This window comes from Musa acuminata, chromosome BXJ1-10, assembly GCF_036884655.1.
Source record: "Musa acuminata AAA Group cultivar baxijiao chromosome BXJ1-10, Cavendish_Baxijiao_AAA, whole genome shotgun sequence".
Lineage (NCBI taxonomy): Eukaryota > Viridiplantae > Streptophyta > Magnoliopsida > Zingiberales > Musaceae > Musa > Musa acuminata.
This window is the reverse complement of record NC_088336.1, coordinates 18,733,796-18,759,260: the sequence shown is the minus strand read 5'-3', so window position 1 is coordinate 18,759,260 and position 25,465 is coordinate 18,733,796. Positions and strand designations below refer to the sequence as shown.

General features: G+C 39.6%; 2 protein-coding genes and 1 long non-coding RNA gene across 4 annotated transcripts; 1 reads left to right on the top strand and 2 right to left on the bottom strand.

Moving 5' to 3' along the window:
- Positions 1-9: 9 nt before the first annotated feature.
- Positions 10-2,402, bottom strand: LOC135595318 (pentatricopeptide repeat-containing protein At5g66631-like). Its single transcript, XM_065086078.1, has one exon. The coding sequence runs from the start codon at positions 2,346-2,348 to the stop codon at positions 345-347; it is 2,004 nt and encodes a 667-aa protein (XP_064942150.1). The 5' UTR covers positions 2,349-2,402; the 3' UTR covers positions 10-344.
- Positions 2,403-2,953: 551 nt separating this feature from the next.
- Positions 2,954-12,509, bottom strand: LOC135594925 (uncharacterized). The gene is made up of 2 exons (XR_010480230.1): positions 12,281-12,509; positions 2,954-3,192 (listed from the first exon to the last, which is right to left on the bottom strand). It is a non-coding gene; the product is annotated as an uncharacterized LOC135594925 (long non-coding RNA).
- A 6,009-nt stretch (positions 12,510-18,518) lies between these two features.
- Positions 18,519-24,795, top strand: LOC135595317 (homeobox protein knotted-1-like 13). Of its 2 annotated transcripts, none has more exons than XM_065086077.1 (6): positions 18,519-19,299; positions 20,721-20,841; positions 23,329-23,522; positions 23,589-23,720; positions 24,146-24,282; positions 24,368-24,795. In XM_065086077.1, the coding sequence occupies exons 1-6, from the start codon at positions 18,643-18,645 to the stop codon at positions 24,369-24,371; spliced, it is 1,245 nt and encodes a 414-aa protein (XP_064942149.1). In that variant the 5' UTR covers positions 18,519-18,642; the 3' UTR covers positions 24,372-24,795. The 2 variants fall into 2 exon arrangements, with proteins under 2 accessions (XP_064942149.1, XP_064942148.1); XM_065086076.1 differs by having other exon boundaries at positions 24,360-24,795.
- Positions 24,796-25,465: the final 670 nt, after the last annotated feature.

The following is a 25,465-nucleotide window of genomic DNA, read 5'->3' as shown; positions in this document are numbered from 1 at the left end:
AAGAAAACATATACAATGTTTGCAGCTCCTTATACATATACATCAGAAGATGGTAGAACCCAAAACTGAAGCTTCGTTCGCTCCTAGTTTTACTGCTATGCTGTGTACTGAAAAGGAATTGGTGTTCTTGCAAACTTCCAACTATTCTGTGTGGATGTGCTGATCTCTGTCGGAAACAATAGTTTGCGGACAATGTGTTCACTTAATTGCCCAGTCGCCGTTGGTTTTCTTCAAAGTGCACTTCGCTCTGATCGTTTGTCGCCATCGATTACTACAAGAAATGCTTCTTTTCGGTCAGATTCCATCTTCGAGGCATTTCTACAAACACCATGAGTTCCTTCGTTTTAAGCAAAACAGGCAGAATAGATATCATAAACCCGTCGAAAATCCGCGGCGCTCACGGTCCACTCATGGCCCGGCGAAGCCACCGGAAGCCTTGTGTCGGCCTCATCACCACACCGCTCCTCCACCAGCGTTGCCTCCCGGCGCTTCCCTTCATTCCACAGGCTCTTCACGAGCAAAGTTTTGGTGGCTCGGTCCGGCGCGAGACCTGAGCTCGTCATTTCGTCGAACAGCCTCAGCGCGAGAGCCGCCCTCTCCTGCTTGCAGTGGGCCTGGATCAGGATCTTGTACATGTAGGCATCGGGCGCCAGCCCGCACTGCCTCACCATCCCGAACAGCTTGTGCACGCTCCTCAGATCCCCTGCTCCGGCGAAGTGCTGCATCAAACCAGAGAAGGTCTGTATGTCGGGGAGAACGCCCTCCAACATCGTCTCTTCCAGGAGATCCAAGGCGTCGCTGCCTCTCTTACACTTGACCATGGCGCGGAGCAACGACGAGCAGAGCAGCAAGCGCTGCGACCCCGACAACGCGCCGCAGATCGAGTCCGCCTCGCGGTAGACCTCGAAGGCCGCGGTGGCTTTCTTCGACAGGCCGTGGAAGTCGATCACTAGTCGGACAGTGGCGAAAGGGAGCGAGATGCCCTCCGACCTGACCTTGGACAAGAGGCGGCCGACCAATTCGGCGTGACCCTGCCGAGCGAGGATCGAGATCATTCTTGACACGGTCCGGCGGTCGTGCACGAAGTCGCCCGGCTGATGCGCCACCCAGCAGAAGAAGGCCCACGCCGTCTCGGCTTTCTTGAAGGCCCTCAAGAGTTTGCATACCAGCCGCGGGGTCCAAACCAGCCTCGCCGCCTCCAGTTCGGCTACCTCGTTGGGGTCCCAATCCTCCAGTGCTCTCGCGAGAGCGGTCGGTTCCAGCCAGGGCTTCAACCGGATTCGGTCGCCTTCGATGTCATCGTCTTTGTCGCAACTGTCTTCCTCCTCGCAACCTTCTTCATCACCAGAATCGGAAACGATGTCTGCGATTCGATCATTAGGGAACAGTTCTTGGACGAACTCTTCGGTACCCACGATATGCCCCGCCGCCCGCATCTTTGCCATGGCAGCCCGCATTGCAGGGCCTGGGAGAATTCCGTCGGAATTCATCTCCTTTACTAGCCGCCCGAGCTCATCGAACAGTCCGGCCGACGAGTACGCCTCGGCGAGCACCTCGTACTGCTTCGACGTGTGGGGGGTCCTCATAGACGGCAGGAGATGGAAGATCTCGGTGGCCGCGTCGAGATGCCCGGAGCGAACGAGGTGGCGGATGATGACGGTGTAGGTGCGGGAGTTGGGATTGGCTCCTTCCTGGATCATCTGGGAGAAGGTCGCGACGGCAGCGGAGTGGGCGCCGGCATCGGCGTGGAGGCTCATGACGAGGTTGTATGACTCGGTCGACGGGTGGCTTCGGCGGCGGGAATGGCGGTTGGGGTCGGACGAGGAGCGGATGGAGGACCAGATTTGAAGGGCGGAGGGGAGGTCGCCGGCGGCTGCGAACCAGCGGAGACGGTCGAAGGGGGACGGGGGGATGGAGGAGGGGTACGAGCCGGCGTCGGCGGCGTCGAGGAGGGAGCGGAGGTCGGGGAGGCGGCGAGCGAGAGCAAGGCGCTTGGCGAGGGCGTGGAGGAGCGGGGTGGAGGGGGAGCGGAGGGAGCGGAAGAGGGAGAGAGCGGAGTCCGGCGAGGGGGCGGAGCGGAGGGCCTGGACAGCAACGAAGGAGTCAGGGGGGAGGGGAGGCGGAGAAGGGTCGGCCGAGCGTAGACGGAGTCGCAGGGCGTCGATGAGGCGGGCGCGGCGGAAGTAGAGGGCCACTCGGCCGCCTGCTGATGGTTCATCCGAGGACGAAAAGGGGCGGCGACGGATCGCAGCCGAAAAGGAGGAGGTTAGGGTTATGGTCTGATGGGGTTGACACGAAGACAAGGGGCGGCGGAAGCAACGCATCGCTCCCACTCTCCGCTCTTTCATTGCCGGCGGCTAAGGATCTATTAATGGATTCATGCATAGTTGAGATCCACTGTCCTATGTGGTTCTATGCATACTAAATATTATTTTAGATTTTTAAGATAACATATTATATAATTATATTTTATATTAATTATTTATATTTAAAATATTAGTGATGGACTGTATAGGAACTGAGAGCTCATAAGTTTACCGGGTCTCCCTTATTCTTAGAGATGTATTTTGAAGCTCATATGCTTCGAAAGGATAAAATCGTGCGAGTACGTTCATCATCCAAAACGAATAATTCCTCACTTACGGGCCACACCAATGACTGACTGACCAAATGATCCCTTATCACCTTTTAATCTATTTTGAATCTAACTAAAAAAAAAGACCTATAGGTACTTCCACTAAGATAAAATAAGAAAAATTGTTTTTTTAAAAAAGATAAGTGATGAAAACAAAATTCTAAAGATAATATGTCAAATTTTATATCAGATAAGTTAATCAGTGCTTCCACAAATACTGTAATGCAATGCAGTACTTAGAAAACCAAGTTTCAGTAAAGTAGTGCCAGCTAAAGATTAATTCACCCAAAGCAATGGAAAAGAAAGGAAGTGCCAATATGAGGAGGAAGAACAGAAGATGAGATTTACCAGAAAAAGACTCGATCATAGTTGCAGGTTGTGGAATAATTTTTGGATAAAACATACACCTTTATTTTGATAAACAACAGAACAAAAAGAAGACCAGGTAGAATACAATCCCAAACTAGAAGAATCGGATGCGGAGGAACCCAAAGACCATGAACTGGTTCTTGCCGGTGAGATATCCAAGGTTGCAGTAAAACAAAACTAGCCTGAAACTGTAACAAAAAAAAAAGAGTTAGTAACAAAAGATCAATATGTATAATGAGTGAACGTATTTGACATCGATAAAAGTATGAAGGGACTGAGATCAACTTAAAACTTCCAAGATATTTGACATACTGAGATTTATAAGGTTGCAATAAAACAAAACCAGCCTGTAACACGAAAAATACAGAAAAAAAAAAGTTAGTAAAAAAAAATCCAATAATATCTATAATGACTAATGAGTAAACATATTTGGACTGAGATCAAATTAAAACTCCAAGATATTTAATATGATATATCTGTTGAATCTCGGATTTTAATGATGACATCAATTAGTGAATTAATGATCTAATCCATATATTGAGATAAGTGCTACAGGACTAACTACGATTGTAATAAAGGCAAAGCGATTAAAGAAGAATCGAAGTTGGGCCGGAGTCAATGATTAAGCATCAGGCCGGATGAATCGAGAGATACACCAAAGGATCGGACAATGCAGTGAAAGCTTGTCGGAAGATTGGGAGCTTGTCGGAAGATCGGGAGCTTATCGGAAGATCGGTAGGAGTTCACCGAAAGATTGCCGGAAGTTCGCTAAAAGTCTTGCCGGGAGTTCGGATGAATAATTGACATGACGAACAATGAAGATTGCTTACGTTTTAATTGTCTATGCCTTTAATTGTCGTAGTTAGGGGTTCAATTTGAGTTAGGTTTGAGAGAAATCCTACTAACTCAATTAGGAGTCAACTGAGCGCAAGATAGGACAGAGTTGGGCCAGATGGAAGACTCACTCAGCCACTTAGAGCCTTGCCAGGCGGTGGAACCGCTTGAGGCTCAATCTCCTAGGTGGTCTGAGCGATGGTACCGCCGGTAGTTAATGCTGTCAGGTTATGATAAAATCCTATCAAGGGTTGGTACCGCCAGAGCCTAGTTTTCGAGGCTCTATTAGACGATAGTACCGCTAGACTAGGTGATGGTACCGTCTAGTGTCAGAGTGTCAAGCGGTAGTATCAACCAATAATAGCGGTGGTATCGCTAGTACCTCGAAAATCCATGAAGAGACACTTTTTGGCTCCAATTTTGAAACCTTCGGGGCTTATAAATATTGCAAACTCGGTTTGCATTTCTTTCCTGCTTTTCATTTATATTACAAACAGATTTACTTTCTTATTGCTTTCACTACGCTTACGAATACGCTTTCAAGTCAAGTATCTTTCCGATACATTTTCATCATACGAAGTTTTTTAAACCGACGTAATTTTACGTAAGCACTAATTCAACCCTCCCCCTTCCCCTCTTAGTGTCGTATTGATCCTAACAATTGGTATCAGAGCAAGATTACTCTCAATTTGGTTTAAAACACAAGAGAGATGGCTTTTGTCGACAATCATGAGGGTCATTCTATCACATGTCCTCCGATATTCAATAGAACAGATTACACTTATTGAAAAACTAGAATGAGGATTTTCTTAATTTATATGGATTTCGAGTTATGGAATATCCTCGAAAATGGATTTCAAAAGTCTCCTCTTCTAATGAACGATTGAAATAATTTGGAGAAGAAGACTTTCTCTTTGAACGCCAAAGCTATGGATGCTTTAGATAAAAATGAATTCAATCAAGTTTCTATTTGTGAAACGACTTATGATATTTGGCATACACTTGAAATCACGGACGAAGATACGAGAAGAGTTAAGGAGTCAAAAATCAATTTTCTAGTTCATAGTTATTAATTGTTTCACATGAAACCAAGCGAGACCATTGGATACATGTACACCCGATTTACGGATGTCGTTAATGGTCTAAAAGCACTTGGTAAAAGTTTTTCTAATTTTAAACTTGTTAACAAGATATTGAGATCCCTTCCAAAGAATTGGGATCCTAAAGTAACCACAATTCAAGAAGCCAAGGAATTGAACAAAACTAAACATGACTTTAAAAATAAAAATGAATTTAAAAAGGACCACATAATTTACTACGAATGTAAGAAGCCAGAACACTTCAAAAATAAATATCCCCAAGTGAAGAAGCAATCGAAGAAAAAGAAGACGCTAAAAGCTACTTGGGATGAATCAAGCACATCCGAAGATGATGAGCCAACCAACAAAGAAGTTGCTAACTACGCTTTAATGACACTTGACGACGAGCTAAGAAACTCAATCGAAGCTCATTTATCCTTTGATGAATTATTAAATGATTTTCATAATTTATTTGATGAATATAAAATAGTTAGTAAAAAATATAAATTATTAAAAAAAGAGCATGCCTCTCTTGTTAGTGAATTCAATAGATTGAACATTGAGCATGATAATGTAATATTGTCTCCTTGTATAAAATGTGAAGAATTAGAGATGTTTAAAAAGGAGAATTTACTACTTCATGAAACTTTAGAAAAAATTGAAATAAGAAATAAATCCTTAAACATGATCCTTGCAAAAAGGGATCATGTTTGTAGAAGAGATGAAATCAACTTTGTGAGTAACACTCACCAAAAGCCAATTATCTTTGTTAAAGGCCCAACTTTATATTTTTCACCCCGAAATAAATATAATTTTTATTACAAATTTGGACATTATGCTCATAAATGTCTATTTAAGAGGTATAGTCCTCATAAATCCCTAGAGGAATCTTAAATGACTCAATGCAAAATGATAAGTTAGGTAGATCTATTTATAAGGAACCCAAGGTTAAATGGGTACCTAAATGAAAACCTCATTTCTTGTAGATATGTCTATAATCATAAGCTAGCAGCAAGAGATGATATCTTGATAGTGGATGCTTAAGACATATAATCAGAGATCCAACACACTTCTCTAAGCTTACTAGCAAATACGAAGGATTTGTCACCTTCAGAGACAACAACAAAGGAAAAAATTTTGAAAAATAAAATATAGGTAACAAATCAAACCTTTTGATTGAAAATATTTTATTAGTAAATAGTTTAAAGCATAACTTGTTAAGCATTAATCAATTATATGATAAAGGTTACAATATCAAATTTGAATCTAATACTTGTATTATAGAACTACCATACATGAATAGATCTTTAATTGCCTTAAGGAGCAACAATGTCTATACCATTCATCTAGAGAACTTATAAGAGGAATCTCTAGCATCAAGTTTGTCACAAAGTGTGTGATGCATGTCAACTAGAAAAATAAATAAAAGGTAGTTTCAAGTCAAAGAATCAAATAAGCACATCTAGACCATTGCAATTGATCCATATGGATTTATTTGGACCAATTGATACAACAAGCCTATGAGGTAACAAATACACCTTTGTAATTATTGATGATTATAATAGATATACTTGGACATACTTTTTGATACACAAAAGTTATTGTTTTAAGTATTTTTTTAAATTTTATAAACTTGTTCAAAATGAAAAAGGCTTTATGATTGCATCTATACGTAGTGATCATGGTGGTGAGTTTCTAAATCATGATTTTCAAAACTTTTGTAAATCAAATAGGTACAACCATAATTTCTCTACTCCAAGAAACCCACAACAAAATGTAGTTGAAAGAAAAAATAGGAACTTACAAGAAATGACAAGAACCATGTTAAACGAACATAACCTACCCAAATATTTTTGGGTCGAAGCCATTAATACGGCATGTTATGTCATGAATAGGGTTCTAATAAGATCATTACTTTCCAAAACTCCTTATGAGAGTTATGGAATAACAAAAAACCCAATGTTTCATATTTTAAAGTTTTTGGTTGTAAATGTTTTATTTTAAACAAAAAAGATGCCTTCGAAAAATTTGATGCAAAATCCGATGAAGGCATTTTTCTTGGTTTTTCTTCTACTTCTAAAGCATTTCGTGTGTTTAATAAAAGAACTTTAGTTATAGAAGAATCTATCCATATTGTTTTTAATGAGGTTTCCGAATTCAAGAAAAATAATTTTGATGATGATTTTGATTTTGATTTTGATAGTTTAAATTTGAATGAACCCTCTCCTCCCACTAACAACTTGGATGCATCTTCTTCCAAAGAACTCTTACTTAAGGATTGAAAGTATTTAGATACTCATTCTAAGGAGCTAATCATTGGAGACACTTCAAAAAGTGTTCAAATTTGTTCTTCTCTTAAAAATTATGAATGTAGCTTTTTTATCTCAAATTGAATCTAAATGTATTGACGAAGCCCTGAAAGATGATTCATGGGTTATCACATTGTATGCAGAATTAAATCAATTTGAGAGAAATAAGATGTGGAAGCTTGTTCCTAGACCTAATGACTATTTGATAATTGGTACTAAATAGGTCTTTAAAAACAAGCAAGATGAACTTGGTCTCATGATAAGAAACAATGTTAGATTAGTGGCCAAAGGTTTCAATCAAGAAGAATGCATCGATTATGAAAAAACCTTCGCTCATGTGGCTAGACTTGAAGTCATAAGGATTCTCCTTGTCATGTTAGTTGTAATAATTTTAAGTTATTTCAAATGGATGTTAAAAGGACTTTTCTTAATGATTTTATTTTCGAAGAAGTTTATGTTGAATAACCACCCGGATTTGAGAATACCACTTTTTCGAATCATGTTTTTAAATTATCTAAGGCTCTTTATGGGTTAAAATAAGCTTCAAGGGCTTGGTATGAGAGACTTAGTTTCTTTCTAATTAAGAATAATTTTATGAAAGGCAAGGTCGATACTATATTGTTTGTTAAATATTTTAAAAATAATTTTCTTATAGTTCAAATTTATGTTGATGATATCATTTTTTGTTCTTCAAATGAGTCTTTATGTGAGTCCTTTGCCAAGTGTATGAGCCAAGAGTTCAAAATGAGTTTAATAGGGGAATTAACCTTTTTCCTAGGTTTACAAATCAAATAACTTAGTGATGGAACATTTGTTAATCAAACTAAGTACGCGTTAGATTTATTAAAATGATTTAATATGGATAGTGCTAAAGCTATTAATACATCAATTAGTACTTCTACAAAATTAAATATGAACATTAATGGAGAATATTTTTATCAAAAGACTTATAGAGATATGATAGGTAGTTTATTATTATACCTCGTAGCAACTAGATCCGATATCATGTTTAGTGTTAGACTATGTGCTAGATTTCAATCTAAACCCAAGCAATATTACCTAAAAGCTGTAAAGAGAATTTTAAGATATTTAAAAGAAACTCCTAATATAGGATTATGGTATCCAAAATCAAAAAATTTTAAATTAATGGCTTATGCCGATGTCGACTTTGGTGGATGTAGAATAGATAGAAAATTTACATTTGGAACATGTCAAACTCTTAGGTCATGCACTTGTTTTTGATCTTCTAAAAAACAAAACTTAGTTGCATTATCCACAACCGAAGCTGAATATATAGCAGTAGGTACATGTTGTGCACAAGCTATATGGATAAAAAACACTTTAGAAAATTATGAAATTTATTTGAAAAATATTCTTATAAAATACGATAACACTACTGCAATATGTTTAATCAAGAATCTCATACAACACTCTAGAACTAAATATATTGACATTAGACATTATTTTATTAGAGATCATATTAATAATCATGACATATCTTTAGACTTTATTGATACAAAGCATCAATTAGCATATATTTTTATAAAACTGAGGAACAATTTGATTTCATTAGAAGAGAATTAGGCATGTTAAATCTTCTAAATGCATGAATTCCTTTTTTAGATTTCTGGGTTTTTCATAACTTAAATTTTCTTTTAAATCGAGATTGTCTTTTTATTTGCAAAAGAAGAGTCTTGATTCATGGATTTTTGGATTAATGACTTGATCTTTTAAATCCTTCTTCCTTCTATTTACAAGAAAAGGAATTTGATTTATGAAGTTTTATTCATGAATTTTTGATCCTTCATTAATGATCCTTCCCCATGAATTCTTTCTCACGAAAGAAGAATTTTTATTCATGGACCTAGTATGTGATGATCATTTGCAAGAATAGGGATTTGATTTTTTTTTGTATGGGCATCTTAATCCTTTTAATGAATTCTTTTTCTTTGCTAAAATAGAAGCTTGATACAATGAAACTCATTTATTATGGATTTGACTTGGTTCAAATCCTTTCACGAATTTGATTTTTAATTTTTTTTTTTGAATGAATTCCTCCCTTACTCTTCTTCCTCTTCTTCTTATTTTTATGACAAAGGAAGAAACTTATACACCTCAAGAATAACCAAAAAGCTCTTTATCGTGCAAAGTTTTTGCTTAACTTTTCATTTTTCTTGCTAGCTTAGATAAATTAGTATAAAATTTACTTAGATAGTTTAAAACACTTGAATTGTTGAATGATTTTCTTTTTTATTGATGACAAAGGGGGAGAAATGATGAATGTTTGGTATCATGAAATGATAAATGATATCATAATCAAAATGTTCATTTAATGCATGAAGTTTTAGCATCATGTATGTTATGGAAATAATGAATGTTGGGTATCATGAAATGATGAATGGTATCATGTTCAAAATATTGATTTAATACATGAAATTTTAATGTCTTCGCATCATGTATGAATAATGTATCAAGTATCATGTATGATATGCCCAAAATGATATATCATGAATATCTTAGCATCATGAATGTCATGTCCAAAATAATGTTAATTTTGGTATCATAGTATCATGTATGATATGCCCAAAGTAATACTGATTTATTTTTGGTATCATGCATGAAGTGGGGATGAAATTACGGTTTCGAAATTGTGCATGTTTCAATAATGCACAACATATTGAAATTTTGATATGATATATTGCATTTGATCACTATGATCAAAAGTGTTTAACTTGTATTGAAAGGTTATGATTTCTTTTGAATTCAAGTTTGCTTTATCTCAATATGGCATATAGATAGGGGGAGTTAGGGTTAACTCCGTCATCAATTAGTTATCATCATAAAAAATGAGGAGACTGTTGAATCTCGGATTTTGATGATGACATCAATTGGTAAATTAATGATCTAATCTATATGTTGAGATAAGTGATGCAGAACTAACTACGATTGTGAGAAAGGTAAAGTGATTAAAGAAGAATTGAAGTTGGGTCGGAGTTAATGATTAAGCATCAGGTCGGATGTATCAGGAGATACACCGAAGGATCGGATGATGCAGCGAAAGCTCGTCGGAAGATCGATAGGAGTTCGTCGGAAGATTGCTAAAAGTTCATCAAAAGTCTCGTCGGGAGTTCGGATGAATAATTGATATGATAGACAATGAAGATTGCTTACGTTTTAATTATCTATGTCTTTAATTATCGTAGTTAGGGGTTCAATTTGAGTTAAGGTTTGAGAGAAATCCTACTAACTCAATTAGGGGCCAACTAGGCCCAAGACATGGCTGAGTTGGACCGAATGGAAGGCCCACTTGGCCACTTGGAGTCTTGCCAGGTGGTGACACCACCCAGGGTGGGCGATGGAACCACCTGAGGCTCAGCCTCCCAAGTGGTTTGGGCGATGGTACTATCAGAGCCCAGTCTCCGAGGCTCTATCAAGCGGTAGTATCATTAGACTGGGCGATGGTATCGCCGAGTGTCAAAGTGTCAAGCGGTGGTACCGCCTAATAATGATAGTGGTAACGCTGGTACCTCGAAAATTCAGGAAGAGATTTTTTGACTCCAATTCTGAAACATTTGGGGCATATAAATAGCCCACTCCTTTTTGCATGAAAGAGTAACAAAAAAGAGCAACAATGTATAAAAAAATCTTTAAGTGTTGGGGTGAAAAAGTGTTGTAAAAGCACTAAGAGTCATCCTCCTCTTTCTTTAGCTTTGTAATCATCCAAGAAGAGGTGTGAGGCTTGTAAGAGTTGTCTCCTAAACCTGTGAAAAGCAGAAAAAAGTATTATAAGAAGGTGGTTGGTCTTTGCCTATTAAAGGAAGACCATTAGTGGGCACCGATAACCTCAATAGAGGAGGAATCGGACGTTGACGTAGGTCATAACGACCGAACCACTATAAAACTCGATTTGCATTTCTTTCATGTTTTTCATTTATATTGCAAACTGATTTACTTGCTTATTGCTTTCACTATGCTTACGAACACGCTTTCAAGCCAAGCATCTTTCTTATACGTTTTCATCGTACGAAGTTTTTTAAACTATGTGTAGGCCATACTAGTGATTTATCACATGACCTACAACTCATATCACATGACCTAAATCTAAACTACGTGTAGGCCATACTAGTGATTTATCAGATGAGAATCTAAACTACGTGTAGGCCATACTAGTGATTTATCATATGAGAATTTTATAAGTGGAGATAACATCATGCAATTGATAAGGAACAAAACCAATTAACAAATAAGAAATAGGAAACCACAAAAAATTGAAGTGATGGACACTTTGGACAGACAACCAAGTTATCCTGAGCTACTGATTGATTAATGAATCAATGCAGTGTGTAGAGATGCAGTTGTGATTGGAGAAAGGTACCTTCACACATCTTAGCTTGTATTGCCATTAATTACAATTATTATGTTAGGAAGTAATCATCCATCTTAATCAATTAGAAGAGACAAAGATCTAAGATGTCAAAAGAACAGTCATGACAGAGATGAGCCCCAAAACATGCACAGAAGAAGCCTCTGTTATCTATAATGATACTATCTTTGATAATGACTCCACAAGGAATAGATTAAACTTATATCAAGTGATTTGCTATATCCAATGGCTATCAAATCTTTGATAGTGCTGAAGGATTTGAAGTCCAATCTTCCATTTTTAGAAGAGGTTTATCGAATTGGGCCACCACTTATCGCAAAATATTTACTTCTTAGAAAAGAGACATGCATTGCTCAAATTATCGCAAAATCTTCCTGCAGAAGTGCATCAACATGAAATCCAAGATGCATAATTTGATTCCACAAGAAAGACAATCAGCAAAAACTAGCTCATCAAACTAAAAAATTTGACCTATGCATCGGCATGAAATCGAAGATGCATAATTTGATTCCATAAGAAAGATAATTAGCATAACCTAGCTCACCAAACTCAAAAATTAGACCTATGATCCTTTCCGTACTCCAAAGACGATATCAAGATCATCGACCTAAGCGCTAAGAAGAAGCAAATGATCCCAGGGGAGATCGAGTGGGCAAGATCGGACATTGACCTGATCACTGTCGTCGTTTGGCGGGGGCGACAAAGGCGTTGGGTGGCAGCCTCGGACGACCGCTACGCCCCGAGCGACGACGATAGGGGACGGCGAGGTCCAAATCAAGCTCGACGGCCCAAGACGCCCTCGCCACCCTTTCGCGGAAGCGAAGAAGGGGCGGGCGGCTCGATGCAAAGAAGAGGCCGACGAGGGTACTCTTCGACTGTTACTGGATCCACATCCGACAAAATAATTGTGGATCGGGTCATCGAGCTCAATCCCGTACCCAATCACAAAAACAATTTAAAAGCACTTGATAGACAAATAAAAAATTATTTAAATCAAGGTTTTTTTTCAGAAATTTTATAATGGATGATAAAATCTCAACAATTTGATTTGTTACGATTTTAATTAAAGTGTTTCGATCTATTTAATTTACATAAATAATTTAATTAAAGTGTTCGATATCATAGGTTTTGGTTCCACAATTTTAATTATATTAAGACATATAACAATGTTGTGGATCATTTTTATGCATTATAATATATTAAGATATAATTCTTAACAAAAGCTTTAAATCATTTCGACAAAAGTCATCATTATTTTATATTTTCTCTTTTACAAATGATAAGGGTCATCTGTTGATGATCACCTTCGAAGATGATGGCTAGAATTAGTGCTTTAGTAAAGTTATGATGATTTAAAAACTTATTTGATCAAACATATATCAAAAATGAGTTTAACTTAAAAATGTTCGTATGAATAATGAGCAAGTAAATCATTTTGTAATAGGAATGAAAAGCAAGTAAATGCATATCAAATTTATAGTGGTTCGGTCGTCGTGACATATGTCCACTCTCGATTCCTCTTCCGTCGAGGCCACCGACATTCACTAATTATCTTCTTTCAATGAGCGAAGACCAACTACCCTCTTTACAACTCTTTCTCCTTTTCATAAGCCCAAGAGATAACAATTATACCTCTCTAATAGACCTAATTCCTCCCTTAGAAGACTTCTAACTCTAGTAGGGAGAGACTCAACAACTCAAGAGATATTACAATACTTTTTTCTCAAGTATTCTTTCTCCTTTTCTAATCTTTTCCTTGCTATTCCAAGTAAGAATAAGTGTGGTATTTATAGGCCCCAAATGACTTTAAAAAATATAGCCAAAATTCAAATCTTCTAGTTTTGGGGGTATTAGCGATACCACCACCTAGTTTGAGCAGTACCATATGTTGAATCTCGAATTTTGATAATAAAATTAATTGATATATTTGTCATCTAATGTGCGTTTAAGTAACATAGGACTAGCTTCAATCAGAAAAGGTAAATCGATTAAAATAGGAGGAATTTAACGTTGGGCCGGAGCAAATATGTCAGAAGATTGGACGTCGGGCCGGAGGATCGGTCGACGTGTCAGTAGAAGGCTTCGGTCCTCCGGCATTGGGCCAAGAAGATCGGACTTTGCATCAAGGAGATCAAATATTATGAGATGACAACATGCTGATTGGGCATTATGTCAAAGGATCGGATGAAACGCTGGAAGAACCAATGACTTGTCGGACAACATAGGATTCGCTTGTAATCGATTATGTTAGATTGAGTTAGTTTAAATTCTAATTAAGTCGATTTAGAATGTAATTAGACCAACTCAATTAGGGGCCAACAGTAACCCAAACTGATGGAATCGTCGGTGGCACAGTCTCCGAGACTATGTCAGGCGATGTTACCGCGAGTTTGGGCGGTGGTAGTCTCGGTGACTATCAAGCGGTGGTACCGCTAGTTTGGGCGATCGTACCGCCCAAACATACTCTCCCAAGCGATGGTACTGCTAGACTGGGCGATGTTACCGCTAGACTGGGCGGTGGTATCACCGAGTGTCAGTTCTGCAGGCAGTGGTACCGCCCAGCACATGCGATGGTACCACCAGGACCCGGGAAACCCGGGATGAGACCTTTTTTGGCTCCATTTTTTAAGTCAATTGGGGTTTATAAATACCCTATCTATTCCTATATGAAAAAGCAAGAAAATTGAGCAAAACTCTGTGATTCTAAAGTTGTAAACCATATTCAAAAGTTGAGTTCTCTCCTCCTAAAACTTAGAGAGAGTTCTAAGGGAGGTGTGTGAGGGATATCTTGTAAAAGAGGGTTATAAAAGGTTATCTCCTAAACTTGTGAAAAAGGAGAAAAGGGGTGTAAAAGGATAGTTGATCTTTGCTCATTAAAAGAAGATCGTTAGTGGATGTCGGTGGCCTCGACGAAAGAAGAATCAGGAGTGGATGTAGGTCACGATGACCGAACCATTATAAAACTCGGTTTGTATTTTTATTTATGTAATTTACCTTTACTGCAAACTAAATCTTTACTTACACTACACTTCTATACTCATTTAAGAAAAACGAAACGATTTTTGTCGGAATCAAATTTTTATCATACGAAGATTTTCAAACTGACGTAATTTTTCTGCTGCACTAATTCACCCCCCCTCTTAGTGCCGACTTGATCCTAACACCATCGCCTGACACAGTTTGGGAGACTGTGTTTGGGCGATAGCATCACTAGTCTGGATGGTACCACCGCCTAACACTAGCGATACCATCATCGAGTCTTTTGAAAAATATATACTTCATACGTTCCAGCTCATAGGCAGTTCCATCACCTAATTTGGCAGTGCCACGACCTGACCTAATTGTGGGTCACAAAATGGGTCTTCTAATTAGCCTAAATCAACCCCGATTTAAGCTCGATGGGCCCCTAATTGAGTTAACATGGTTATATCCAAAACTAACTCAATTAAGACATAAACTAATTCGATCTAGACACATGATTACAAGCATGAATCCTATGTTGTCCAGCATGTTATTGGTTCATCCGGTGGTTCAACCGATTCTTCAGCGCATCATTCTCTCCTTCGACTTATTGCCCAATTTATCGGCATGTTGACCTCCCGCAACATCCGATCTTCTTGGTGCAATGTCCGATCTTTTTGGCTCAATGCCTGAACTCACAGCACAAAGTCCTTCTTCCAATACGTTGACCGATCATTCGGCCCGATATCCAATCTTCTGACATGATCCACATTTGGCCCAACATCTAATTATGTTATTTCAATCGATTTATCTTTCTATGATTAAAGTTAATCATACATTATTCAAATACTGATTAGATCACAACTTCAAAATATGAGATTCAACAAATTTGACTTAAAAGTAAACACTAGCCTTTGGTGCCAAAAACTTTATACATAATGTTGAATTATCTAGGGTTACACTTATACACAAAGATTAATGGTGACATGGGCTTATTATGAGATAGTCCTTTAATGTCCAAAGATGAATAAAAAAAAAAAAAAGGGAAGAGAGTTCAACCCATAAACTTATAAGAATCTTTTTTATAACCGTTGCCCTCCTGTTACAAGATATTAAGGACATATTATACAGAACAACGGTGCCCCTCAATTACAAGAGAACAAAATATTCGAGAGATATTCTCATTTATATTGTGGTTGACGCGATAAATTTATTCGACTGAGCTATTATCTTTCTAACAATGTGATAACTACTTATCAAACTCAAAGAATTAGCAAATATTTATCACATCATCAAATGACAAGATCTGATCATAAGATGTTAATATCAAAAGTGAAATTTCGAACACAACCTTGATTAAGTAAATTTGATGCATCAAGCTATTGGATCAATTTTCAAATGAATTCTCTTAAGAAAATGGGATTCATGAGAATGCAGTAAATTCAAGATTGCTAGTGCACTAAATTAGGTCACTTAGGAAGTAAAGTGGAAACTCCATATCAGCTCCCATGCCGGTGTTCACCAAAAGCACCATTAGTACAATAATTCAGAAGAAAGCAGCTCCAGCAACAGTCCATCAGGGGACCCCAAAACTGTGCCCTGACAACCTTTCCATGAGCCTGCTTTCCCAGGACCAGTCACTGCATGATTTCAGATCACCGCAACACTATTGCTTCTTCAATCCTTCTTTAATTATTCCGCTTGATGGAATCCTATTACATGCCATGCAAAGGCACAGTGACTGAAGCTCGTGGGGAGCTAACCCTGAGCGGTGCCCTCAGGCATGTGGCAGAGATGATAACACCACAGGAATTATACTGCACCACCAGCAGAAGCCACTGTGCTTTGTATCGTATTGTCCATCCCCTTCAAATATTTCTCTTGCAGCGAGCAGATGACAAGTACTGCTACAGAAGTGTGATGAGTATGTTGTTGAGGAATCTCTTCTTTCTTCTGTACTTCCACAGTTTGGCACTGGTTATGGCCAGTGCCAAAGAGTCCTCCCGCTGCCTCGTCTCTCTCTCTCTCTCTCTAAACCTGACCTGTGGGTACCTGATTCTGAACTCTGAAGGGAATTTTGACACTGACCCAACTTCCTTGTTCCATCAGAACTAACTCCTCACATCATGACAATACATGTGCATTAAAGACATCAGAGGTGGTAGGAGGAAAAACAGCAACCCAAAAAAAAAAAAGCAAGAAGAACATATTTACGTTGTTTCATCGTCATCTTGTAAAGATAAAAAGGCACTGAACACTCCCAAACATATTTTCCGTGGAAGAGACACTGTTTCAAACAGGTCTGGGCAGGACACAGTATACCATATCCACATACTAAATCCATAAGCGCCAAGAGGCTTCTTCCTGTGTACAGGACCATGGCGACACTACCAGCTGCTGTAACGATCTCCATTTTGATCTTGTTCTTGTTTTCTCTTGCGGAAGGAGCTAAAGGTGATTCATTATTCAAAGTCTCCTTTGGCTGGTGATCCATTTCGGCAGCTGAATTATTACAGTAGGGTTGCAGGCGTGGAGTCCGTATAGAGAAGGAGAAGGGGGACCGCCGTATCAGTACCAGGGATGCAGAAGACGACGATTGGGTTGGGGAGGGATGGGGATGGCGTTCTCTGTATCGTGCAGGACACTTGAGGACCACCTCGACGACGGAGCCCATGCGCCTAGCGGTAGATGGAAGTGGACGGGGACCATGCCTCGATCTATCTCCCTCACCGATCCCTCCTCCACCGCCACTTGCTGCTGCTGCTGCTGCCTGCCTGCCACCACTGTTCTCCATGTCAATGGTAGGAGGGATGGGTGCGGGGGCTGCCAGCATACTTATGGGATGCATTTACTGTTCGGAGATTTTGTTTTAGGTTAACGTTACTCACTTTCAACCGGCTCTTTTGCATGACGACAGAGTGACAAAGAAAAGGTTGATTTCATAGTTCCAATCAATAGGTTGGAATGATCGACATTTACTTATCATTAACATGATAATGACACACAGATGTTTTTTGCATTATTGCATGGTTGATATCTAAGAGGGTCGGTGATTTCCGGTTAATCATACGTGACATGGGGAACGGATGGCGTGCGCAGTACAGCAATCTTTTACGTTTCCGGAGCATCATCCCAAAGCTGCTCCCAATGTTTACAGTTGGATGGATCCACCAACCGTATCCCGAAAGGTACGTCAAAAGATCAGCACGCGTGGCAAGCAAGGAAGGCCCATGAATGGTGGCTCCCACGGCTCAACACTCGCGTGTCGACTCCTTATTGGCCATTGGTTTGGTACGGCAGAGCGCTCCGATGGTTGATGGTAAATGGTGCCTGTCTCTACCGAGGTATCAGACAGGTAAAGAGCGCTTCTTATTGGTGGATAGACCTGGCCGCAGCGGTGAACGATCGCGGGGTGGCCTCTTTACCGTCGACGCTGCCGCAGTCGAGACAAAGAAAGGGGATGGGCGAGTGCAAGTAGCATACGGCCACGTGGATGCTCATCGGCCGTCGGTTTGGGGGCGAGAGCGTATCGACGGCCACGGACGAAGGTGCTTACGCAACCCACACCCGACGGCCTTTGTTGCCATTAAATCCCTCCGCATGCTTTCTATTTTATGCTTAATTACGTGTTCCACCGAATTCAATCATGTCATCTGGAAATCCCCATAAAATGGCAGAAAAATATTGGTAGGAGTAAATGTATTTATTATGTTCTTGTATTTGCCCTTGCTTGTTAGCTAAAATAACGAATAGGGAGCCATGTAAAGCGAGGGCAAAACCGGAAGATTACATAAAGCCGAGGCAGCTCTGGTAATTTTGGGGCCTTATTTTGGTAATTTCATGGTGATTTGTCGCGAGTAAGCCCCAGAAGAAGTTAATTAAGATGATTAAAGTAATTAAGAGAGGAGAGAGGGCAATAAAAAGGACAAAGGCAAACCACCCCCACCAACCAACAACGAAGTCGTCGTCTGAGTGGGCGTCGGGCCTTCTTCTTCTTCCTCCTCTTTCTTCTTCTTCTTCTTCTTCGTCTGATCTCACCGCCTCCTTACGGGGTTTGGGACTCGAACGGCGATGGCGTTCCGCGGCCGCATCCCCCGCGAGCTGACCCTGCCGCAGTACGCCGAGCAGCACCTGACGGACGACCACGCGGTGATCGGCTCCGTGGATCCCCTCTCCGGCCCGGCCGAGCCGTCCGTGGAACCACAGCATGCGCCGCTCGTCTCCGCCGGAGGGTCCGATGGAATCGGCCCTGCGTGGCTCGGCGGCGCGGCTCTCCGGCCGCAGGGCCCGCGCGGCAGCTTCCTCCACCTCCAGACCGCGTCCGACTCCTCGGCGTCGCCGGGGGGACGTAGCGGCGGAGGACAGTGGCTCCCGCGCCTACCAGTCCTGCCGCAGGACGGAGGCGACGACGAGATCCTGGCGTCGGAGGATCAGGGGGACGGGGAGACGGAGGAGGGTGAGGGAGCGATGCAGGGGAGCGGCGACGGGGAGGCAGCGGAGGTGGGGGAGGGTACGTGGCGGAGCGCGAGGTACAAGGCGGAGATACTGGCTCACCCGTTGTACGAGCAGCTGCTGTCGGCGCACGTTGCGTGCCTGAGGATCGCCACCCCGGTGGACCAGCTGCCGAGGATCGACACGCAGCTGGCGCAGACGCAGCACATAGTGTCCAAGTACTCGGCGCTTGGCGCCCAGATGCTTGCCGACGACAAGGAGCTCGATCAGTTCATGGTAAAGGAACAAGATAGAATTTGTTGTCTTCCCTCCATATATACGCTTTTTATTTATTCAAATCCCGCATTTTCAGCTCAATAACTGATTTCTTCTTCTTGCTTTTTCTTAATTTGTGAATTTACTGCTTTGCCATATGAAAGATTGCAGTAGTGTTCTATTTATCTTCTTCTCTGCAAATATGATGCTCTTCCATTGTTTCTTGATGAGGGAGTCAGTGAGGAAGGGAAGGATTAGATGAGATGGAACGATCACAGGAAGATTCCATCTTGCTTGTGTTGCAGATTTTCTTGGCCAAGGAAAATCTATGAGCAGAACGGTTCCCAAACTGAGAGCATTATGTGACTTATGAAGGTAGGAAGTGAGACTGCGCTAGAGATCCAACAGAGCGAGATTCTTAAGCTCTTCAAGGGTTGGATTTTGTTTTGGATTCTTGATATTTTTTAGTGCAGTTCTCTGTACTATTTTGGTGTTTGGTTAATATCTCCATTTCCTCATGGCACATAAGCAGAAACAGGAATGCCTTTTCTTCTACAGTTCCAAGGAACTAAAGGGTTTTGTAACTCCATATATATTGCAGGTATTTCAGAGGTTTAAAAAGTTTGTCAACTCCTTTTTTTATAGATGTGGATTAATTAGTCTTTTGCCATGAAGGAAAACTAGAATTGCTTCTGGTGCAAGGAGAGTTGGTTTGCACCATATTATGATGATGCTATCCTATGACTAATGGTGTTAAGGAAGCACCGAATGCTGTTCACAACTTTCTGATGGCTGATTGTGAAGATGCATTGTAATCTTGTTGCCAAGGACTTCTTTGGTGTAATCACTCAAACAACCATCCTTTCCATGAGTGGTGTTGTAGTTGTTGATGTACTTAAATCTGGGGAAGAACATAACTTGGATGCTCAAACTTGAGATAAGACTTGTGGCAACTAAGATATTAGCAATATGTCAAAACTCTGTTCTCAATCAACCAGCATAGTTATGATTTAGCAGTTTCATGGTTTTAGAACAAAAGTTTAGATTATTAATATAGTTTTTTTTTTTAAATCTAGCGCTGTTTCTTTTTTACTAGTATGCATGAAGCTATGAAATTTTATTTGAGAGAATTCTCCTTTCTTGAGCATTTCTGTATTTGTACTGTATATGACTGATTTGTTACACAAGATTAGTGGTAAGGTCAATTAGGCCTATGTGTTTGGACTTAGGAGAACATGATCTGTGGGCAAAATAGACATGCATGTAGATTTTTTCTTATCCAGTCATTGTGTTTTATGTCGATGGTATAAAGTTTGATAATTTCCAGATTTTCAGATATTCAGCACCTTCTACCTTCTCCGAACTTCAACTTTTAAAAGTTGTTCTACCTGTTCTTTTGGATATAGTATAAATTTCTAATATCCATTTAACATTTTGCTTAGACACAATATGTTTTGCTTCTCCGCTCCTTCAAAGAACAACTACAGCAGCATGTCCGTGTTCATGCAATGGAGGCGGTGATGGCTTGCTGGGAGCTTGAGCAATCGCTGCAAAGCCTTACAGGTTAGTTTCTTGTTCCTTCTTCTCAAGTTACAAGTTTATAATCACTTGAAATGTCAAACTGTAATAAATGGAGGAGAATATAATTTGTGGCCAAGTCAAAGTGCTACAATTGTCACTTGAAAAGTGTTTCTTGCAGTTGCTACAAGTTATAAACTTGGTAGTTCAGTTACCTATCTTACCTTTTGAGATGTCATGACTTCGATGTAACAGTAGAATCACGATGCAAGTTAGGTTTTCCATAACATGATTAACTAGATAGAGGGAAGTCAGTCTAGAAAGAAGATGTTGCAGATTGCTTGCTCACAGCACGTAGGAGGCACAAGCTTAAAACTCAAATGCTAACTGCTCTGTTTCGACTATGGTTTTGTGATGAACTTATTAAGAAAATCTGTGATATATCTGTCATCCTTACATATACTCGAATGATTTTTTGTTAAAACTTTAGACCAAGTTACTGAGGACTTGCTAATTGTTTCTGTAGCTTATGACTCTGTTTTATGCATTTACATCTGGAGAATGAAAATGGATATTGTAAAGATTTTTTCCTTTTATGGTCACTCTAATGTTCTTCTACCTTTTCTTTCTAGTGTCAATATACGACTAGATCTGAACACTCTTTTCTACTTTTATGTTATGATTCCATAGAATTTTGTTTTGGATTTGATGGTTCATTCATGATCCAGTTGGAGTCAGTTGAGACAGATCTCTCTGTCATGATGATCTGGTATATTACCACAAGTCAGAAGTTGATCTACTATAATTAGCTGACTGCTAGTGAAATTGAGTCTAGAGAAGTTAATTCTTTCGATTCCCGCTTGCTAGCTTCTTGTTCCTTCCCTACTATCCTATTCAGTCTCCTTCCTTGTTCTCAAGTTAAAGGATATATATATATATATATATATATATATATATATATATATATATATATATATATATATATATATATATATATATATATATATATATATATATCTGCACTAGGGGAGTGTTCTTCCACCTCTCATGGGAACCTGTAATTGAAGAATTAAACCCTCTACTAACAAGAACACTCTCCAATTTGTTCCCCTACCTCTAAGTTCTCTTACAGAAATTTTTTTTCATTTCAATTTGTACTTTCTAACAGGATACCTTCCAAAGATAAGCCATATATCTTAATTTATGCAGTCAGTTGCCATAAGCTGTTTGATAAAAAATGTATATGGTTTAGATCTTAAGGTATTCTGGACAAGATCATGTAGGACATGGGCTCAAACAAGTGGAGCCATAGTGATTATAAGATTAAGTTTCTTAAAATTTTCTCTTCCTCTTTTATGTTATTTAATTTTCTCACTTCTATATCTTTGTTTTTGATGTTACAAATCAAGCAACATATCCTATAAATCATGCTAAAGCTCAAAGGGTTTTTTTTTTATACTGTTGTTATATTATATTTTTGAATTAGGCCTTGACCGATAGTAGGGGCTAATTATAAATTATCCATGTAGTTAGAGATCTTTAGCATTCTGATCTCTAGAGTTCAAAAAATTACATTAGCATCCCTATATTATGAAAGCGAAACATTTAACCCTATCAACCCTAACGCCGTCAGCTTTGTTGACGGAAGATACAACATATGACAGCATGTACGGAATTATCGATTTTGACAATGGCAAAATGATCATTACAGGTGTTAATTAAAAGGTGGAAGAAAGGGGCCATTGGTTTAGGTAGTCGTATGATTGATTTCTTCCCCAAATCGATCTGTTGGGATTTCTTCCTCCAAATCGATCTCTTAGGGTTTAAGACTGACTTAGCATTGCCACGTTGTTGAGGAGCTTTGCTGTAAACCTTAAGAGATCGAATTGGGAAAGAAACCAATTATGCGACTGCCTAAGTCAATGGCTGCTTTCTTTCACTTTTTAATTAATACCTGAAATGATCATTTTATAATTAGTAAAATCAGTAATTCTGCATATGCTATCATGTGTTATATCTTTCGTCGGTAAAGCCGATGATATTAGGATAAATAGGGTTAAATGTTTCACTTTTATAACTACAAAGATGCTAATTAAAATTTTGAAATATAGGAATCGAGATGCCAAGGAGGTCTAACTACAATTAACCCCTATAGTAGAGATAGCATAAGCAAAGATTAAGAAATGTTGATTGTGTTGCTGCTTTCGGTTTATCTATCTGCAATTTCCTGCTTCATCTACCGTACTCTTAAACTTCCCATTTGACTCCCATCCCTATCCGAAACTCTGTTTCTAAATAGAAAAAAGAGTACAACAAAGGAAGTTTTTTAGTTGAAGCAGCAAATGGTAGTCACTTTATGTGAAAGAAAGATCTTTACTAGGAGGACTCTAACTCTGCAACTGGGAACTCAGTACAAGTATGCAGCCGACTGTGTTGCCATTTACAAGTTTTGGATGGCTGTGTATAAATGCAATTTTACTACAATGCTTTTGGTGGGTGAGGTTGCTGAAGAGTACTTTACTATTACCACAGGTGTTTCTCCCGGTGAAGGAACGGGTGCCACAATGTCAGATGATGATGATGATCAAGCAGACAGTGAAACAAACTTGTTTGACGGATGCCTGGATGGATCAGACGGCATGGGGTTCGGCCCACTTTTTCTGACGGAGAGTGAGAAGACCTTGATGGAACGAGTCAGACAAGAGCTGAAGCATGAACTAAAACAGGTAGATGGGTACAATTTTTACCATGAGCTTACGTGCAGGTTGCCAAATGAACTCTCTGATTTTTAGGGTTACAAAGAGAAAATTGTAGACATCAGAGAAGAGATTCTGCGGAAGCGAAGAGCTGGGAAACTCCCAGGAGATACCACTTCTACTTTGAAGGCTTGGTGGCAGTCCCATTCCAAATGGCCATACCCAACGGTAAGTTGTTTGGAGATGTTTTCATAGATTGCGTCCGAATTCTTCTTCATAAGCTCCTATTCTTTTGTATGGGCTAGAATACTTAACTGGAATTTAAGGTAAAATAATTATTTGCTTCTGCCAAGTCTGGAGTAAGACTTGTAGCTGGCAGAACCAGCTGTAGGTTTTGACCAAAGTTGGTGAGACAGGGTGGCCCATTATGTGGCCGATAAGAAAAGCTCGGTACTTCCGGGAGAGGAGTTGTTCACTCCTCTCTCATGGTGGATGACATTTTCATCTCGATTTCCTTGAGCCAGCATGATTTGTTCTGCTGTGTATTTTCAATATCCTGGCACCTGCTTCCTCCATTTTGCTTGTGTTCTCTCAAGCGGCATGACTCACTGGGCAAAATATATTCTGTAATCTCATCCTTTTTGTGTTCGTAGGAGGACGATAAGGCACGGTTAGTGCAAGAAACAGGGCTGCAACTAAAGCAGATTAATAATTGGTTCATCAACCAAAGGAAAAGGAACTGGCACAGCAATCCATCGTCATCTAGTTCAACAAAAAGCAAGAGAAAAAGGTACATAACTTCTATCTTCTTACGGACAAAAAGATTCCTTTGCTTCTGCTCTCTTCTTACAAAATTCCAAAATGAAGTAATGCAGGTGACAAGGGGCAACTTTGAAGACATGCTATGAATCTGAGCAATATGGTGAAGATCAGATTCTCAAAGCGTGACAAAAAGTGATGGTAAACGATCTTACTAAGACCCTTAATTTGCTTCAAGGGAAGATAATGGGTTAGAGAATCGCCCTCGTCGATCTGAACCACAGCACGGATACTGATATCGTTGTGGTAGTATTAGCAGCATTCGAGTATATACTATCATAGCGCTTATATTGAATTGTTCTCTCCTTGTCCCATGAGCCGTTGACTTTTTACTCCTAAACATGTCTTAGATCAAGAAACAAGTGTGGTTGTACAGTCATAAAGTTACATCTAGTGTACCTATATTGCTGCACTCAAATAGTTCACAAGTTGCAAGGAAATCTACATTGTGATAGTGCATATATATTATCAGGTTTGTCAGTCAGTAAGCCCTTACGTTCACAAGTTATTTTTTCTCCTGTTGAATCAGCGAAAACAAAATCTGATGTGAAGAACTCATGGTTCATTTGGTCTTGTTTCTCTCACTCCTTTGCTGTTTGAATTGCAAATGGTTGTTTCACATGAATGCTTGATTGAAGACTTGTTCCTTGTTGTCATGAGCTTGGGTCTAAGAAAATGAGCTTCATCGTGCGATGCGATACCAGACAGATTAGCTCATCCTGCTGCCGACAACCTTCTGCTGCTCAAATGAAAGGGGCAACAATTCCTTTGGCTAATTTGCTCCAGCTATTTATTACGTGGCAATACAGTCAGCATCCGTGAGAGGTGAAACTTGGTGCCACATGGACAATAGTTTAAAATGGGATTAAGGAAGGCAACAACATTCCCTACCTAATACATCCTCTCTTTTTAATCCATTATGGTAATCAAATTTAGTTATTTTTTATTACATTTATTTTATTCTCGGTGGGAGCGTAAAAAAGATAAACTCATCCAACTTTAATCTTTATATAAGTCAATCGTAAAGCGTGCATCCGAGTCCATCTTAATTCTTATTGGTACTACGAAAGATATGTACCTATCATACTAAATTTTGGCGTCATTACGATTATCTAAATTAGTATCCGACCGATATATAAATCTTTTAGATCATT

Excerpts from the sequence above, each read along its gene's own strand:
- LOC135595318 (XM_065086078.1), bottom strand. The coding sequence starts at position 2,348 with ATGAAAGAGCGGAGAGTGGGAGCGATGCGTTGCTTCCGCCGCCCCTTG.
- LOC135595317 (XM_065086076.1), top strand. The coding sequence starts at position 18,643 with ATGGCGTTCCGCGGCCGCATCCCCCGCGAGCTGACCCTGCCGCAGTAC. Across the intron at positions 20,842-23,328 it reads ATCGCTGCAAAGCCTTACAG|GTGTTTCTCCCGGTGAAGGA; the intron begins GTTAGTTTCTTG and ends CTATTACCACAG. Across the intron at positions 24,283-24,359 it reads ACAAAAAGCAAGAGAAAAAG|TAATGCAGGTGACAAGGGGC; the intron begins GTACATAACTTC and ends TCCAAAATGAAG.